General features: G+C 43.7%; 1 protein-coding gene across 1 annotated transcript in view; it reads left to right on the top strand.

The window, feature by feature from the left end:
* LOC110493998 (rho-related BTB domain-containing protein 3) overlaps window positions 1-19305 on the top strand; it is a 28506-nt gene that overhangs the window by 3604 nt on the left and 5597 nt on the right. Inside the window, exons 4-10 of the mRNA XM_021568650.2 lie at window positions 479-636; window positions 861-969; window positions 2879-3283; window positions 12902-13011; window positions 13738-13843; window positions 15039-15212; window positions 17755-17921. Coding sequence (XP_021424325.2) covers window positions 479-636; window positions 861-969; window positions 2879-3283; window positions 12902-13011; window positions 13738-13843; window positions 15039-15212; window positions 17755-17921 — 1229 coding nt within the window. The remainder of the gene's footprint in view (window positions 1-478; window positions 637-860; window positions 970-2878; window positions 3284-12901; window positions 13012-13737; window positions 13844-15038; window positions 15213-17754; window positions 17922-19305) is intronic.

The following is a 19305-nucleotide window of genomic DNA, read 5'->3' as shown; positions in this document are numbered from 1 at the left end:
ATTGCAGGACATGTCACATACTGTACACACACATGCACACACACACCACAGACAGTGTCTGGCTTTCACTCTATGCCTGTAGTTTTATTAGCAGAGTGATTTATCCCTTGCATTTGGCACTGAGCAGACCGCCACACTCTTTCTGTCTCTCTCTCCGGCTCCTTCTCTGCTTTTATGCTGTTTCTGTATCTCTTTACTCCTCCCTCCATTTCCCTGTAATTTTCTCTTCATATTCTCACACTCTGACTGTCTCTCTGCATGTAGGCTACTGTATGCGCATGCACGGTGTGCCTCTGTGCATGCATTGTAAATCTGTCTGAATTTCAGTATGTGGTTATATCTTTGATGGATAAAAGAAAATCTTGATATGTTCTGCTGGAAGTTCTGTGGGTAATATCTATTTTTTGCTGGTGTGCGTTTAGAGGAGGTAAATGTTGTCCTAACTCACTCACCTCTTCTCTGTCCCCTCACTGTCCAGATGAGGGGCCCCCCTGCACGTGCCCCCTGTGTGCATCAGACTGGAGCAGCTGTGTCCCCCATAGTGAGGGCCTGCAGCTCTCTAGGGACCTGGGGGCCACTTACCTGGAGCTGCCCTCTCTGAACCATGTCTTTGTGGGTCGCTACTTTGGCAGCGTGGTGAGTGTCGGCATCAGCCAGTTATGAACTGATTATATTGTTTGATGGTGTGGTATATGATTGGAGTGTTCTATGCTATCAATCATCATTGATGATGCAGATGGCAAATTATTGGCCATTGTACTAGTGAAGATAAGAATTGGGACTGGCTGCTATGTGATTAAAATGTTTTATTGGTGTGTGTGGGTTTATTCTAACAAGCGTGTGTTTGTGCATGTTTTCAGCTGGAGTACTTCATGATTCAGTGTTTGAAGCAGAAGGCCAAAGAGAGGCCGGAGAAGAGGCGGAGCAACAAGCTGAATGAGCCCCACCCCCCTCATCTGGAACAGCCAGGTGAGAGACTGGCATTGCAAGATGAGAAGCTCCTTTAAATAATTTATATGCGTCTTTGTATGGTATCAACTTTACTTGTGGTGTTCCTCAGGGTTCAATTCTCAACCCTTTCTTGTTCTCTCTGCACATGCTGCTGTTGTTGTTAACATGCTACTAGATATTATTGTTAACTTAATTAAATAATATTTAACATTTTTAAATCAGCCAACAGTTTGAGTTTGAACTAAATCGATAGCAGACACAGATTAGTGGAATAGTGTTAAGATTTCTTCGACAATTGCTCCAGTATAGTAGATTCAATACTTTTGGGGATTTATTATTGCATGGATCCAAAGTCTGTGAGATCTGAGATGAAAACGCCAGGGCTATTTTGGGCTCATGGACTTAATTTTGAATGATGAAAAGAGAGTAATTGCACACATCCAAACATGCCACAGGAGACAAATGAAGCAATGAAAATGAATACAGACTCACCGTTTGCTGCTCCTAAAGAACAGTTAGTGAAGCCTAGTGATAGTACTACAATACTCAAGTGACGAAGATCATATCATGTTGGTTGAAACATTGTTGAAACGTTGTCACTTCAATAGAAGATCGCATTTCTGTGTAGCAAACAGTTAGTGGACAAATTTCTTCCTTTACTAAATATAGAATATAGACTTTCATTGCTTTATCAAAGTTTCGAATCATCTGTTAGTCAGCCCTTCACCCTATAGTGTTTATTATTTTATTCTTTATTCCTGTAAATGTGCTATTACAAATTTGACACCTATCTGTGTTCATGGACACAGAAATAGAACACACGGCTAAACCAGCCGTGACCGGGAGTCCCATAGGGTGGCGCACAATTGGCCCAGCGTCGTCCAGGTTAGGGGAGGGTTTGGCCGGGGTGCTTTACTTGGCTCATCGCACTCTAGCGACTCCTTGTGACGGGCCGGGCGCCTGCAGGCTGATTTCGGTCGTCAGTTGAACAGTGTTTCCTCCAACACATTGGTGCAGCTGGCTTCCGGTTTAAGCGAGCGGGTGTTAAGAGATACGGCTTGGCGGGTCATGTTTCGGAGGACGCATGACTCGACCTTCGCCTCTCCTGAGTCTGTTTGGGAGTTGCAGCGATGAAATAAGATCGTAATCACGTAATTGGGGAGAAAAGGGGGGCAGAAATAATTTTAAAAATTCTAAAATAAAAATACGAACACACGGCTAAGCTACAGTTAACGTACTGAATATAGCAGCCTTCCATTTTGCTATGTCTAATGAACTTTGGCCTGGTGATTGACAGATAAGAGCAACACTGCCAAAGTGGGTGCGTGGGTGGGCTGGCTTGGCTGGTGCCCGTCCAACTACTTAACTTTCTCTCCTTATAGTGCACAGTCCATGAAATATGAAGTGCATTGATTCCTGAACAGCCTTGCCTGTATACCAGGCTAAAACAGAGTGGCCATAAAAAAGTGATGAGGTGCACAGGGGTACAGCATGGATTAAGCATAAATAGGTTTATAATAGAACAGTGATTTACATACCTTCGCACGCTCTCGCTCTGTTTACCTTTTACTTAATATTCTCTGCTTTTCCCTCATCCCTCGTTCCCACGCCCAACTCCCTAAGCTAACTGTCTGATCATCTTTCTGTTCTCCCTATTTTTTTTCTCATAAATCCTTTATTCTTTCGCCCCCTCTTTCAACCATCTCCCCTCCATCCATTTTCTGTCTGTTTCTTTCTCTTGATCTCTCTCTCGCTAACCTTCCCCATTTTTATTCCATCGGAGCCACATACGTAACAATGTTGACACTTACTCCTCCCCTTTTCCCTCTGTGCTTTTACTCTCCTCTCTCATTCCAACATCTCCTCTCTTCCCTTTTCTCCCACGACTCCCCCTTTCCTGTACACATCTCTCACTCCATCCCTTCAGCGCGTCTTCCCCCCATCCGAGTGGAGGAGTCCAGCTTCTCTAAGGACCTACAGTGGCTGCTGGAACGTGGCGGCCAGTTCGCCGACGTGGCCTTCTACTCTGGGGACTCTGGCAAAGAACTGGGCTGGGGGCACGCCGCTGTGCTCTGTGCTGTCAGTCCCTATTTCAGACAGCTGCTGCTGGGCCCCAAGGCCAGGGAGAGGCCCATATCGCGCTGCGCCTGCCGGGGGGATGGCCGGGGGGATGGTGGCCCCCCATCGCTGCTCTCCACCTGGGATGGGGGCCTGGGCATGGAGGACGGGTCGCGGCCCGACGGGCATCTGGCCGGACGGCTATCGCGCCTGGTGGTGAAGGACCCACTGCTGTGCTTGTGTCTATGGGAGACACTCATGTTCCTCTACCGAGGTAAACTACTGGTTTAAGTGCTGTTGTTTTGAAACAAGCTTAAATGTCAAAGTTAGTTTAAGTGCCAAGTGCTTTAAGCATGTGGATCAGCACTAGAGAGCGAGGCTTTAGCTAAGTGAGCTAATGTCTGCTTTGGTGGGTGCAATCATTTGCAGTGGATAATTTCCCATCACTGTATGAAACATCCTGCTATGACTCTATCCGTAGTCTCCATGGTGTGTGTGTGTGTGTGTTGGCTGTGCTTAGTCATGGTACCACATAAAGATCATCAGTGTTTAATTAAGATGATTTTACCCTCCATTTACCCTGCATTGTGAACCAAACTAACCAATTAACCTTTTCCTTGAGTCGACCTACCGTTGTCTTTGAGGAAATTTCAGCAGTTGATTTTCAGCGAGAAAGCTTTATGTCACAGCTTGGAATTAATCTCCTGAATGAGGTGTTTGTGGGATATTACCCTGCGCTGGGTGTTTAAATTAATCCTTGTATCAGCTAAAGTACCTCCATAAAAAATGATGAGCTAATACCCCTATAACTCACCTCCTCCTGCTGCAATGGTCTGTTTGCCTTCATATATGAAGGAATACTCCACCCACCCCTTCAACCTTCAAGGCTGCCTGAAGGACTGTTGTTTGATGATTTCAAGGAATATGCTAATTGAAAGAGTTTTCCTGCCTTTTCCTTGGGATACTAACTCACGGTCAATGGTTTTTCTTTCTCGCAGGTACTTTCTGAAAAGTAGGCCACTGTGATGTAGTTATGAGTGTGACTCCTATGCTACTCTGTGGATCTTTTCGTATTTGCATTGGTGTTCCTACAATATTATGTTATATGAGAGAGAGTATACAAAGTTGTTTATATTTGAGTCAATAACCATGTTTCCAACCACAGTTTTTATGCGAGTGATGGAAGTTTCGGTACAATTTCATTCTGGTGACATGATGATCGAAGCTTGACTGCCATTTGACAAATAAATATTCTCGCTCTTATCCATAATAATCTCATCATTTAGACTACCCGCACAGTATCTGCGAGCTGTTGTCTAGAATGCATATGTCAAGACTAGAATAGGCCCATATGCTATTTAACACAACAGTTTTTGTGACAAAACCATCGGTAGAGTTGAAAATGCAATTGAAACATATTGCAATTTAGATTTGTATTCGGTAGAGGAAAATGTAAGCGAAAAAGTACATTTTGTCTGCACTGCGTCATCGCACACTGATTTTTATCCGTAAACAAGTCAGTTGGTGAAAACACTCCACTGGTGGGGAAATTAGCATATTTTCTTTATGCAGATTTATGTGGTAGCATATGTATTAGTTTTTCTGTGGTAGCCTATATATAAATATTAGGATTTATGTGAGTCTGTGTCCGGGGTATATATGAGTATATCTGTTTCCGTGGTATGAGTATTATAGTGTTTCTATGGTATGCATGAGTGTTTATACACTGAGTATACCAAACATTAGGAACACCTTCCTAATATTGAGTTACACCCTTCCCCTCAATTTGTCGGGCCATATACTCTACAAGGTGTCAAGCGTTCTACAGGGATGCTGGCCCATGTTGACTCCAATGCTTCTCACACTTGTGTCAAGTTGACTGGATGTTCTTTGGGTAGTGGACCATTCATGAGACACACGGAAAACTGTTGAGTGTGAAAAATCCAGCAGCATTGCAGTTCTTGACACAAACCGGTGCGCCTGGCACTGTACCCTGTTTGAAGGCACTTAAATCTTTTGTCTTGCCCATTCACCCTCTGAATGGCACACATGCACAATCCATGTCTCAAGCCTTAAAAATCTTCTTTAACCTGTCTCCTCCCCTTCATTTACACTGATTGAAGTGGATTTAACAAGTGACATCAATAAGGGATCATGGCTTTCACCTGGTCAGTCTGTCATGGAATGTTTTGTATACAGACTCAATACTGTATATGAGTGTCTGTTTCTGTGGCAGGGAAAAGTATGTGAACCCTTTGCAATTACCTGGATTTCTGCATAAATTGGTCATCAAATTTGATCTGGTCTTCATCTAAGTCACAATAGACAAACACAGTGTGCTTAAATAACACACAAAGTATTTTTCTTGTCTATATTGAATATATAATTTAAACATTCACAGTGTAGGTTAGAAAAAGTATGTGAACCCCGAGGCTAATGACTTCTCCAAAAGCTAATTGGAGTCAGGAGTCAGCTACCCAGGAGTCCAATCAATGAGACGAGTTTGGAGATGGTTGGTTAGAGCTGCCCTATAAAAATACTCACAAAATTTGAGTTTGCTATTCACAAGAAGCATTGCCTGATGTAAACCATGCCTTGAACAAAAGAGATCTCAGAAGACCTACGATTAATAATTATTGACTTGTATAAAGCTGGAAATGGTTACAAAAGTATCTCTAAAAGCCTTAATGTTCATCAGTCCACGGTAAGACAAATTGTCTATAAATGGAGAAAATTCAGCACTGTTGCTACTCTCCCTAGGAGTGGCCGTCCTGCAAAGATGACTGCAAGAGCACAGCGCAGAATGCTCAATGAAGTTTAGAAGAATCCTAGTGTCAGCTAAAGACTTGTAGAAATCTCTGGAACATGCTAACATCTCTTGACGAGTCTACGACACGTAAAACACTAAACAAGAATAGTGTTCATTGGAGGACACCATGGAAGAAGCCACTGTGGTCCAAAAAAAACATTGCTGCACGTCTGAAGTTAGCAAATGAGAACCAGGATGTTCCACAGCGCTACTGGCAAAATATTCTGTGGCCAGATTAAGCTAAAGTTGAGTTGTTTAAAAGGAACACACAACACTATGTGTGGAGATAAAAAAGGCCCAGCACATCAACATCAAAACCTCATCCCAACTCAAAAGTATGGGGGAGGGAGCATCATGATTTGGGGCTGCTTTGCTGCCTCAGGGCCTGGACAGCTTGCTATCATCTACAGAAAAATTAATTCCCGAGTTTATCAAGACATTTTGCAGGAGAATGTAAGGCTATCTGTCCGCCAATTGAAGCTCAACAGATGTTGGGTGATGCAACAGGACAACGACCCGAAACAGAGAAGCAAATCAACAACAGAATGTCTTCAACAGAAGAAAATACGCCTTCTGGACCTCAACATGATTGAGATGCTGTGGCATGACCTCGAGAGCGGTTCACACCAGACATCCCAAGAATATTTCTGAACTAAAACAGTTTTGTAAAGAGGAACGGTCCAAAATTCCGCCTGATCCGCAACTACAGAAAATGTTTAGTTGAGGTTATTGCTGCCAAAGGAGTCAACCAGATATTAAATCCAAGGGTTCACATACTTTGCCCACCCTGCACTGTGAATGTTTACACGGTGTGTACAATAAAGACAAGAAAACATATAATTGTTTGTGTTATAAGTTTAAGCAGATTGTGTTTGTCTATTGTTGTGACTTAGATGAAGATCAAAGTTTATGACCAATTCATTCAGAAATCCAGGTATTTCCAAAGGGTTCACATACTTTTTCTTGCCACTGTACATGCATTAAAAAGATCAATCACACTCGGACAAATCAATGGAAACACCCCTATCGGGTCCCGCCGTGTGGGAAAGATTCTGAATCTCCTTATTGTCTCCCAGCAAAATTAGCATTAAGGCTAATGTTTATGTGTATTCACACTATTTTGGGGTAAAGAGCAGAGTATAATGCTGATATGGATGTCAACACCAGTACATGTCCACGTCATTGTTACCAGTCAACTGCATTACACTTACAAAAGACTCCAACTACCACTTCCCATTTCTATATGGCTAGCCATGCTACCAGCTTACATGAACTGGAGTTAGCATTTAGTAAAAGGACAAATATTTCCAAATCAGATTTTAGTAACCAAATTGTGGGCTTGTTAGAACACTGACATCATGACGGATTTGAGGAATATCCACTTTGTTAGATCAGATTTTTTGAATGGGCACCAATTTATTTCCCAAATGGTCTGTGTTCCATTGATCTCTTTGCCGCATCTATATATACACTACTGGTCAAAAGTTTTAGAACACCTACTCATTCAAGGGTTTTTCTTTATTTGTACTATTTTCTACATTGTAGAATAATAGTGAAGACATCAAAACTATGAAATAACACATATGGAATCATGTAGTAACCAAAACAAGTGTTAAACAAATCAAAATACACTGCTCAAAAAAATAAAGGGAACACTTAAACAACACAATGTAATTCCAAGTCAATCACACTTCTGTGAAATCAAACTGTCCACTTAGGAAGCAACACTGATTGACAATACATTTCACATGCTGTTGTGCAAATGGAATAGACAACAGGTGGAAATTATAGGCAATAGGCAAGACACCCCCAATAAAGGAGTGGTTCTGCAGGTGGTGACCACAGACCACTTCTCGGTTCCTATGCTTCCTGGCTGATGTTTTGGTCACCTTTGAATGCTGGCGGTGCTTTCACTCTAGTGGTAGCATGAGATGGAGTCTACAACCCACACAAGTGGCTCAGGTAGTGCAGCTCATCCAGGATGGTACATCAATGCGAGCTGTGGCAAGAATGTTTGCTGTGTCTGTCAGCGTAGTGTCCAGAGCATGAAGGCGCTACCAGGAGACAGGCCAGTACATCAGGAGGCGTGGAGGAGGCCGTAGGAGGGCAACAACTCAGCAGCAGGACCGCTACCTCCGCCTTTGTGCAAGGAGGAGCAGGAGGAGCACTGCCAGAGCCCTGCAAAATGACCTCCAGCAGGCCACAAATGTGCATGTGTCTGCTCAAACGGTCAGAAACAGACTCCATGAGGGTGGTATGAGGGCCCGACGTCCACAGATGGGAGTTGTGCTTACAGCCCAACACCGTGCAGGACGTTTGGCATTTGCCAGAGAACACTAAGATTGGCAAATTTGCCACTGGTGCCCTGTGCTCTTCACAGATGAAAGCAGGTTCACACTGAGCACGTGACAGACGTGACAGAGTCTGGAGACGCCGTGGAGAACGTTCTGCTGCCTGCAACATCCTCCAGCATGACCGGTTTGGCAGTGGGTCAGTCATGGTGTGGGGTGGCATTTCTTTGGGGGGCCGCACAGCCCTCCATGTGCTCACCAGAGGTAGCCTGACTGCCATTAGGTACCGAGATGAGATCATCAGACCCCTTGTGAGATCATATGCTGGGGCGGTTGGCCCTGGGTTCCTCCTAATGCAAGACAATGCTAGACCTCATGTGGCTGGAGTGTGTCAGCAGTTCCTGCAAGAGGAAGACATTGATGCTATGGACTGGCCCACCCGTTCCCCAGACCTGAATCCAATTGAGCACATCTGGGACATCATGTCTCGCTCCATCCACCAACGCCATGTTGCACCACAGACTGTCCAGGAGTTGGCGGATGCTTTAGTCCAGGTCTGGGAGGAGATCCCTCAGGAGACCATCCGCCACCTCATCAGGAGCATACCCAGGCGTTGTAGGGAGGTCATACAGGCACGTGGAGGCCACACACATTACTGAGCCTCATTTTGACTTGTTTTAAGGACATTACATCAAAGTTGGATCAGCCTGTAGTGTGGTTTTCCACTTTAATTTTGAGTGTGACTCCAAATCCAGACCTCCATGGGTTGATAAATTTGATTTCCATTGATCATTTTTGTGTGATTTTGTTGTCAGCACATTCAACCATGTAAAGAAAAAAGTATTTAAGAATATTTCATTCATTCTGATCTAGGATGTGTTATTTAGTGTTCCCTTTATTTTTTTGACCAGTGTATATTTTATATTTGAGATTCTTCAAATAGCCACCCTTTGCCTTGTTGACAGCTTTGCACACTATTGGCATTCTCTCAACCAGCTTCACCTGGAATGATTTTCCAACAGTCTTGAAGGAGTTCCCACATATGCCTTGCACTTGTTGGCTGCTTTTCCTTCACTCTGCGGTCCGACTCATCCCAAACCATCTCAATTTGGTTGAGGTCGGGGGATTGTGGAGACCAGGTCATCTGATGCAGCACTCCATCACTCTCATTCTTGGTAAAATAGCTCTTACACAGCCTGGAGGTGTGTTGGGTCATTGATCTGTTGAAAAATAAATTATAGTCCCACCAAGTCCAAACCAGATTGGATTGCGTATCGCTGCGGAATGCTGTGGTAGCTATGCTGGTTAAGTGTGCCTTGAAGTTTAAATAAATCACAGACCAGCAAAGCACCTACACACCATCCATAACACCTCCTCCTCCATGCTTTACAGTGGGAAAAACACATGCGGAGATCATCCGTTCACCCACACAAATCTCCAATTTGGACTCCAGACCAAAATACACATTTCCACCGGTCTAAAGTCAATTGCTCGTGTTTCTTGGCCCAATCAAGTCTCTTCTTCTTATTGGTGTCCTTTAGTAGTGTTTTTTGCAGCAATTCGACCATGAAGGCCTGATTCACACAGTCTCCTCTGAACAGTTGATGTTGAGATGTGTCTGTTACTTGAAGTCTGTGAAGCATTTATTTGGGCTGCAATTTATGAGGCTGGTAACTCTAACAAACGTTTCCTCTGCAGCAGAGGTAACTCTGGGTCTTCCATTCCTGTGGCGGTCCTCATGAGAGCCAGTTTCATCATAGCTCTTGATGGTGTTTGCGACTGCACGTGAAGATACTTTAAAAGTTCTTGAAATGTTCCGTATTGACTGACCTTCATGTCTTAAAGTACTGATGAACTGTCGTTTCTCTTTGCTTATTTGAGCTGTTCTTTCTCAAACGCATTAAGAAGGAACTACATTCCACAAATTAACTCCCTCATTGTCATCACACGTCATCGGAGTGCGCAGCTGAACACTGTATGCTGGAAAACACCCGGTTTGTTATTTTTGATTAAAACAAAACCGCTACATATATTGCTAGAACCTATTTTTAAAATGTTAAATATCAGACATTTGAAAGATCTAGTTTTGACCGTCATAATACCTCTGACGGCAGTAACTTTATGAGCACTAATTATGGTCAATTTAGACTGAGAATAGTATCTAGTTATGGTAAGGGGTGAAATAAGTATAGCCAGTTATAATTTTAATGGTTTAGCAGATTATAAAAAAATTATAAGAAATCCTGCAGTGCCAGACGTGTCCCCCTGCTTAAGCCAGTACATGTCCAGGCCCGTCTGAAGTTTGCTAGAGAGCATTTGGATGATCCAGAAGAAGATTGAGAGAATGTCACATGGTCAGATGAAACCAAAATATAACTTTTTGGTAAAAACTCAACTCGTCGTGTTTGGAGGACAAAGAATGCTGAGTTGCATCCAAAGAACACCATACCTACTGTGAAGCATGGGGGTGGAAACATCATGCTTTGGGGCTGTTTTTCTGCAAAGGGACCAGGACGACTGATCCGTGTAAAGGAAAGAATGAATGGGGCCATGTATCATGAGATTTTGAAGGAAAACCTCCTTCCATCAGCAAGGGCATTGAAGATGAAACGTGGCTGGGTCTTTCAGCATGACAATGATCCCAAACACACCACCCGGGCAACGAAGGAGTGGCTTCGTAAGAAGCATTTCAAGGTCCTGGAGGGGCCTAGCCAGTCTCCAGATCTCAACCCCATGGACTTTCAACTTCCTCCAAAGATTTTATGTGTTGCCCAGCAGCAGCCCCAAAACATCACTGCTCTAGAGGAGATCTGCATGGAGGAATGGGCCAACATACCAGCAACAGTGTGTGAAAACCTTGTGAAGACTTACAGAAAACGTTTGACCTCTGTCATTGCCAACAAAGGGTATATAACAAAGTATTGAGATAAACTTTTGTTATTGACCAAATACTTATTTTCCACCATAATTTGCAAATAAATTCATAAAAAATTCTACAATGTGATTTTCTGAATTTTTTTCTCATTTTGTCTGTCATACTTGAAGTGTACCTATGATGAAAATTACAGGCCTCTCATCTTTTTAAGTGGGAGAACTTGCACAATTGGTGGCTGACTAAATACTTTTTTGTGCCACTGTATATATGAGTATTATAGTGTTTCTATGATAAACTGTGCATTTGGAAAGTATTCAGACCCCTTGACTTTTTCGACATTTAAATTGTTTTGTTGTCCTCATCAATATACACACAATACCCCATAATGAGACAGCAAAAACTGTTTTTTAGGCATTTTTGCATTAAAAAAAAACTTAAATATCACATTTACATAAGTATTCAGACCCATTACTCAGTACTTTGTTTAAGCACCTTTGGCAGCGATTACAGCCTCGAGGCTTCTTGGGTATGATGCTACGAGCTTGGCACACCAGTATTTGGGGAGTTTCTCCCATTCTTCTCTGCAAATCCTCTCAAGCTCTGTCAGGTTGGATGTGGAGCATCGTTGCACAGCTATTTTCAGGTCTGTCCAGAGATGTTTGATCGGGTTCTTGTCCGGGCTCTGGCTGGGCCGTTCAAGGACATTCAGAGACTTGTCCCGAAGCCACTCCTGTTTTGTCTTGGCTGTGTGTTTAGGATCTTTGTCTTGATGGAAGGTAAATATTCGCCCCAGTTTGAGGTCCTGAGCACTTTGGATCAGGTTTCATCAAGGATCTCTGTACTTTGTTCCGTTCATCTTTCCCTCGATCCTAACTAGTCTCCCAGTCCCTGCCGCTGAAAAATATCCCCACAGCATGATGCTGCCACCACCATGCTTCACCATATGGATCAGTTTCCTCCAGACGTGACACTTGGCATTCAGGCCAAATAATTCAATCTTGGTTTCATCAGACTTGAGAGTCCTTTAGGTGCCTTTTGGCAAACTCCAAGCGGGCTGTCATGTGCCTTTTACTGAGGAGTGGCTTCCGCCTGGCCACTCTACCATAAAGGCATGATTGGTGGGGTGCTGCAGAGATGAATGTCCTTCTGGAAGGTTCTCCCATATACACAGAGGAACTCTGGAGCTCTGTCAGAGTGACCATCAGGTACTTGGTCACCACCTTGACCAAGGACCTTCTCTCCCGATTGCTCAGTTTGGCCAGGCACCCAGCTCTAGGAAGAGTCTTGGTGGTACCAAACTTCTTGAATTTAAGAATGATGGAGGCTACTGTGTTCTTGGGGACCTTGAATGCTGCAGACGTTTTTTGGTACCCTCCCCCAGATCTGTGCCTCGACACAATCCTGTCTCGGAGCTCTACGGACAATTCCTGACCTCATGGCTTGGTTTTTGCATGTACCGTCAACTGTGGGACCTTATTTAGACAGGGGTGTGCTTTTCCAAATCATGTCCAATCAATTGAATTTACCATAGGTCTACTCGAATCAAGTTGTAGAAAAGTCTCAAGGATAATCAATGGAAACAGGATGCACATGTGCTCACTTTTGAGTCTCAAAGCAAATGGTCTGAATACCTATGTAAATAAAGTATGTTTTTAAAAAAAATGTAATAAATGCAAAAATGTCTAAAATGCAGTTTTTTTGCTTTGTCAATATGGAGTATTGTGAGTAGATTGGTGTGAGAAATGTATTTATTCCATTTTAGTGTAAGTCTGTAACGTAACAGAATGTGGAAAAAAGGGGTCTGAATACTTTCCGAAGGCACTCTATACGGTATGAGTGTTTATATATTTTATATGAGTCTGTCTGTTGCTGTGGTATATATGTTATTTGTGTGCCTGTGGTTCTGGTGTGACCCAGGGGCGTGGGAGTGGGAGCACCTCCAGGAGGCCGTGGGGGAGAAGCTGAAGAACTCTCTGGCCGTGGCTCAACTCATGGACCGCGTCCGCTCCTTCATGGGCAGAGACAAGGTGACCCATGGTTAACATGGACTCGCACATACAAAAAAAAATACACCATGTGATACCCTATTCCCCCATATAACACAATACATGTGGTTCTGATCAAAAGCAGTGTACTAGCAGTGCACTAATTGATTGAATTGGGATAATGTTTACTCTCAGATTGAGCAAAGGGAATGGGATGTGGGCCGCCTTAACGTCAGGAGACATGTGACATGCAGGTTCATAATTCGATCTGGTGACCAGGCTTGAGTTCCTTCTATTTCAATTCCATCAGAAGTGAAGTGCAACTTTTGCACTCATCATTTACATGTATCATTTCTCAATACAAGTCATACGCTTGGTTCCAATCCATCTACAGGATTGACTAAGCAGTTGAAAGTCAATGATTTGTGTACTCTAAACCAGCAGGCTCTGGCACAATGCGAGCGATGTTATATCACTGCAGCATAATGAAGCCAATGGGTTTGATATGCAGACTGCTCTGGAAGCGAGCCTGCCTGCCAGTCTGTTTCAGCATTAGCCAGCTCCATTGAGGCGGTCTTGGCAGGGAGGGCAGGGACAGTGGAGTTGGCCACTGCTGAGGCAGGCGTGTAGACAGGCTATTTCTATGCCACGGGTGGGTGGTGGAGATGGAAGCTCAGAATGAATGGCACTCATGGTAGTAAATACCAACAGTGGTGGAATCCTCAGACATAACCCACGCTGTGTGTGTGTGTGTGTGTGTGTGTGTAGGGCTCCAGGGATACGCCTAACGCTCGGCCCGCCCAGCTTGGTCCTCAGTCTCTGGTCAACCTCTTCAACTCTCCTCTCTACTCTGATGTCATCTTCATGGTACAAGGCAAGTACACACAGTAAACTTTTTTCTATTACACATGATTAACTGATTTCTTCACTGAGGGCCCTCAGGTAGTCAGCCCATTTCATTATTGCACCAGAGAAAAAATGGCATCAACATATTTAGGGTGCCTTGTATGACGTACACTTGATATACAATAGTCGCAGTGCTTTAGACATTTATGGCAGATTTTGTACAATTCTTCTGTTTTGTTTATAAAAGCTTAGTAATACTACAGATACCCTAATATTATGTTTACAGATGTTATATTATGTATACAATTTTATAAATGACTTTGCTGCAGAAACAGTACATCGTTTTTATGACAAACTCTCTCGCAGGGTGATGCCAAGCTCCAAGTTCATAAGCAATCATCTACAATAACCCATGTAATGAAATATATATATATATTTTTTAAATATGCCCGACACTTCAAAATGTATCCACTTTGCAGCATGTTCTTCACCTGCGCTGCACCCAACTATAGAGGGCTGTCATAAATGACACAATGTCTGTCAAGACTTCAAGACAACCATTATGTCATGCTTTATAGCTGTCATAAGCTCTGGGTTAATTTAAACGACCCGTTGGGAGACAGTACATGAGCAGATCATTCGGTAGATGTGAAGCTGTAGAGGCTTGTCTGTTTCTTTCAAGAAAATTACAAAATACAGTGAATAGCTTTCGCTATTATCCTCCACTGTATCGTGAATAGGCTAAAAACCTTCCCCTTACAATAGAGGTATGTCAAGAGTGTGATTAGCAACACGTTACCGAAAGCTCTCTCTCTTCACCTGAACCATCATTCAACCCCGCTCCTCCTCAACTCTTCCCCAAGGCCTTGCTGGCATGGAGAATGTGTTCTCAGCAAAGTAACCTGGTAAAATAAGGACTACATTCAAGCAATAAGGTCCGGGGGGGTGTGGTGTATGGCCAATATACCACGGCTAAGGGCTGTTCTTAGCACGACACATCGCAGAGTGCCTGGACACAGCCCTTAGCTGTGGTATATTGGCCATATACCACAAACCCCCAAGGTGCCTTATTACTATTATAAATGTGTTACCAATGTAATTAAAAATAAATTGGTCATACCTTTGGTATATGGTCTGATATACCTGATATACCCTGCTGTCAGCCAATCAGCATTCAGGGCTCGAACCACCCAGATTATATTTAAAAATAGACTGTGTTTCAGGGAGTGTGTTACCAGCTCACCGGGCGGTCCTGGTGGCTCGCTGCGATGTCATGGCGGCCATGTTCAGCGGGAAGTACGCGGAGGCACGGAGTCGGGTGGTGCCCATCCACGGAGTCTCCTCTGACACCTTCCTCTCCTTCCTGGAGTACCTCTACACTGACACCTGCTGTCCTGGTGGGTCCACTGCTGCAGGGCAGGAGCAAAAACAGGCACTTTGTAAAGGTCCCACTCCGGGTAAACATGGGTTAGGGCTAGACATGGCCTTGAAACCAGGGGTGGCCAAACCATCATTCTGGAGAACTATTGTTCCAACCTTGTTCTAACTTATGCTGTGTTTAGATGGTACGAGGTAGACGGCAAACCCGGATGTCATTGTTTTCAATAAAAGCACAATGGTAGACGGGACTTGTCGCCAGAGTTCAGATATTTCAATGTTGATTTGCTCTGTTTGTTACTGAAATCACCATAGCAACGCATACCATCGTGCTGGCTTGCTTTTGCATTCACCCTCTTTCTTGCTTTCTTGTTCCGCTATACCGACTGGTATGACGTTTTTTTTGTGTCCCTCATCTAAACGCAGCATAACACTCAGTATTCAGCCAATTAAGGTCCTTATTATGAGCAGCTGATTCCCTAGAATAACAGGAAATTAGCTGTAAAAATGCTATATTCTCTCAGCCTCATTGTGTAGAATAGCATGAGATTAGCTATAAAACTGCACATTTTTCTTTAAGTCCGATGGCAATATGTGTAGAATTGCAGGAAATTAGCTTTAGCTCAGACTAGGGATGTAACAGCTCACCAAACCCAGTTTGGGTTGGTTTCGGTACAGTGGGAAAATGAAATGCCAACAGTTACTGCAGTAAATATTTGTTAATTTAAGAATATATTAAGTGTTGGTATTCATGTTTCCATATACTGTATGATCATGAGTCATAATGATGAGGGCACAATCAGGAATACCAACACATTGTATTTTCTTAAATGAAAACACGATTACTCATGAACAACACTAAAGTAAAGTGAAATATGCTTGTGAAATCAATGTGTAACCATGGCTAAGATATTGTATAATGTTATCTTACAAAGAGAAAAATATGTGACTCTCACAAAGAGGGTGTGTCTGAGGCATGGTACTTCACATTTCCTACTCCGGGGTAATGTGATGGGCAATCACTATTAAGTAGCTCTCTGTAGCCCTGGAGGTCCATCCATCTGTATTACGCAAAACACGGGGTGCATTGGCCAATTCATTGACAACATTTTGCTTTAGTTTGCTTATATAGAGCGGGTACTCCCAGTTTGCTGAAATGGGTGCGAGAGAGCCACGTTCATAATGTGGCTCGAGCACTTTCACGAGGTGCTGAAACCCCTTATTTTTCTCAACCACCGAGAATGGGCGCATATTCACGGCCAGGGGGGCAACTTTCACTGGGGACGGGCATATCCCCCCCACATTCTGACATTGCATTTTTGTCCTCCCAGTTTTGTCATTGGAATGTGATACAAAACGTGGCAACGGTGTGCTTTAGGACCATGCGGACGCCTCCAAGAGGTCGGGTAGGCTGTTTGGAGTGTTTATCCGACTGGATAAAAAAATATATATATATAAAATCCCCCCCCCCCACACACACTTCTAAAGCCAAAGTTGCGCCTCTGTCCGCAGCTATAAACATACCTATCGCTCTAGTAATTTCTTTGGCCTGGTCAGAATCCGCTGCAAAGGGCTGCTTAAATGCAGAGGGGAGACAAAGTTGTGTTGTTTTTGTGCGTTTCTGTCTTGCTCTGTTAATAAGAAACATGGGCTGAAGTAGGCATAAATGTGTCAACATGTTTTGAGGTGATGGCAGCTGCATAGGCTATACTCATTGAGCATTGTCGACATACTCGCTCTGTCCATCACCGTTGTAATCTACTGGGAAGTGCAAATGTTCCCAAACTAGAGATTTAAATTATGGAGAATTCTCCTCCGACCCCACCACTCGCCATTGTACAGAACTAGCTCCCAGCTGCGACAAAAGGATAGATTGAAATGCTCCAATTAAGATGAGAATTTTGATAACGTTGATGTTTTCTTATTTCAGATTTACTCAAGCCTATAGGCCTAGCGATTTTATATTTTAAATATATATTTTTATGTATTCAGTCAGGTTCACAGTGCGGACAGAACAGAGGTCTCCATACCAAACGGTTCGGTACGAATATGTGTACCATTACACCCCTAGCTCAGACCTTGAAAGGGCCCCGCAAAACTGCGGTACGCCACTGTCCGGGTCCTCGGTGCTGCTCAGTAGAGGCTGTGACATGATTTACGGTGGATTTACATGCTCAGATGGTATAAATAGTATCTCTTATGGCCTAAAGGGATTTGACTGTCAGCTCCCCAAAAAATTGACAGGCTGGGGGGACATCAAAAGAAATTGGAGTGGACACTAACCCTAGTACGATATGATAAATAGTACTGTAATGCCCGATTTGTTTGGAGGGTGAGCGAGTGAGTGTGAGTTGTTATCTGGTCGTTGGTTTATTTTTCACAGCTGTGTGTAATGTGATATGATTGACAGTACAGCAAATGGAGACATTTGCTGCGGTCTGTGTGCGGTTTATAAATCCCAACAATGGCATGGATTTCAACCACAATTTACGATCAAATCCGTGCATGATTTTCTAAATGAGGCTCCAGTATGTTTGACAGTGTCTATGTATGTGTGTCCAGCCAGTGTGTTGCAGGCCATGGCCGTGCTGGTCTGTGCAGAGATGTACCAGGTGAAGCGCCTGCAGCATCTGTGTGAGGTGTGTGTGTGCGCCTACCTCCAGAGCATGCCTAGCCGAGAGCTGGCATCAACCGGCATCAGTGTGATCCGGCTTCTCCGTAGGGCTAAGGTAGGTGTGTGAAAGATATTCTCCATTTCATCTTGGCACTCCTGTAGATCTGAAACGTTTGATAGGTGTGAGCAATATAGTGAAGATTCTCATACGCGTTTGATTCTTTAAAATCTACCAACATGGCCTCAGGGAAATCAATAGGATTTGGGAAGTTTATTTGTACCCCTCCTTTTAGTATGATATGTTACAAATGGAATAGTGGTCATACATCATCATTCGAATTGGAGGAAATATAGTATTGTAATGAAACGGGCAGGGAGCAGGTCTCAAACCCTCAACCTTCTAGCCCGAAGTCCGGCGCGCTATCGACTGTGCCCCAAAAAACATGCTCAAGCAGCAGAGTCGATATCCGCGCTTATAAACCCAAGGTTGTTACACTACTCCCTCCTTTCAAAGAGCACGGCCTCATGCTAGCTTACGACTCTGTCTTATATGAACGCACTCCCTTAGCCAAGCACACGCACTGTCGTGGATGCAAGGTCCGATCACTTCTGACACCAATGTAATGAAACAGGCAGGGAGCAGGCCTCGAACCCTGACCTTCTAGCCCGTAGTCGAGAATGCTATCGACTGTGCCCCAAAAGCATGCTCTAGCGGCAGAGTCAATATCCGCGCTTATAAACCCAGGGTCGTTACAGTATCATACTACTGTAACAATGGCGCCGTAGAAGAACGCTGACGTTTTACGTGTCCCCAACTAATGGTGTTTTTCTGTTTGTTTATTTGCAACTTATTTTTTAAACTTATTTTGTACATAGTGTTCCGCTTATGTCTCTTATGATCGAAAATAACTTCTGGACTTCAGGACTGGGTTTACTCACCACGGACTGGCAGAATCCTTTTTTTCCTTTTAACGAGTCTGACGCAAATTATGTACTGCTTTCTCGGGAACAGGCCCAGATCCCCATGATTTGGGTGAAGAGGAGGTGGAGAAAAAGGGTCCAGAGGGCGGGCTGCCTTCTGAGAATTCATAGGCGATCGAATAAACCTCCACTTCCTTCCATTCTGCTAGCAAATGTGCAATCTTTGGAGAATAAAACAGATGACCTAAGCGGGAAGATGAATCTACCAACGGTAATATCTTATGCTTCACGGAGTCATGGCTGAACGATAACACTATCAACATACAGCTGGCTGGTAATATGGCGGCGTCTGGTAAGACAAGGGGCGACGGACTATGTATTTTTGTAAATAACAGCTGGTGCACAATCTCTAAGGAGGTCTCATGGTAAGCTGTAGACCACACTATCTACCTAGAGAGTTTCTGTATTTTTCGTAGCTGTTTACATACCACCACAGACGGAGGCTGGCACTAAGACAGCATTGAATAAGCTGTATTCCGCCATAAGCAAACAAGAAAACGCCCACCCAGACAGAGGCG

This window comes from Oncorhynchus mykiss, chromosome 17 (genome assembly GCF_013265735.2).
Source record: "Oncorhynchus mykiss isolate Arlee chromosome 17, USDA_OmykA_1.1, whole genome shotgun sequence".
Lineage (NCBI taxonomy): Eukaryota > Metazoa > Chordata > Actinopteri > Salmoniformes > Salmonidae > Oncorhynchus > Oncorhynchus mykiss.
The sequence above is the reverse complement of the archived record's forward strand: the minus strand, read 5'-3'. Positions and strand labels throughout refer to the sequence as shown.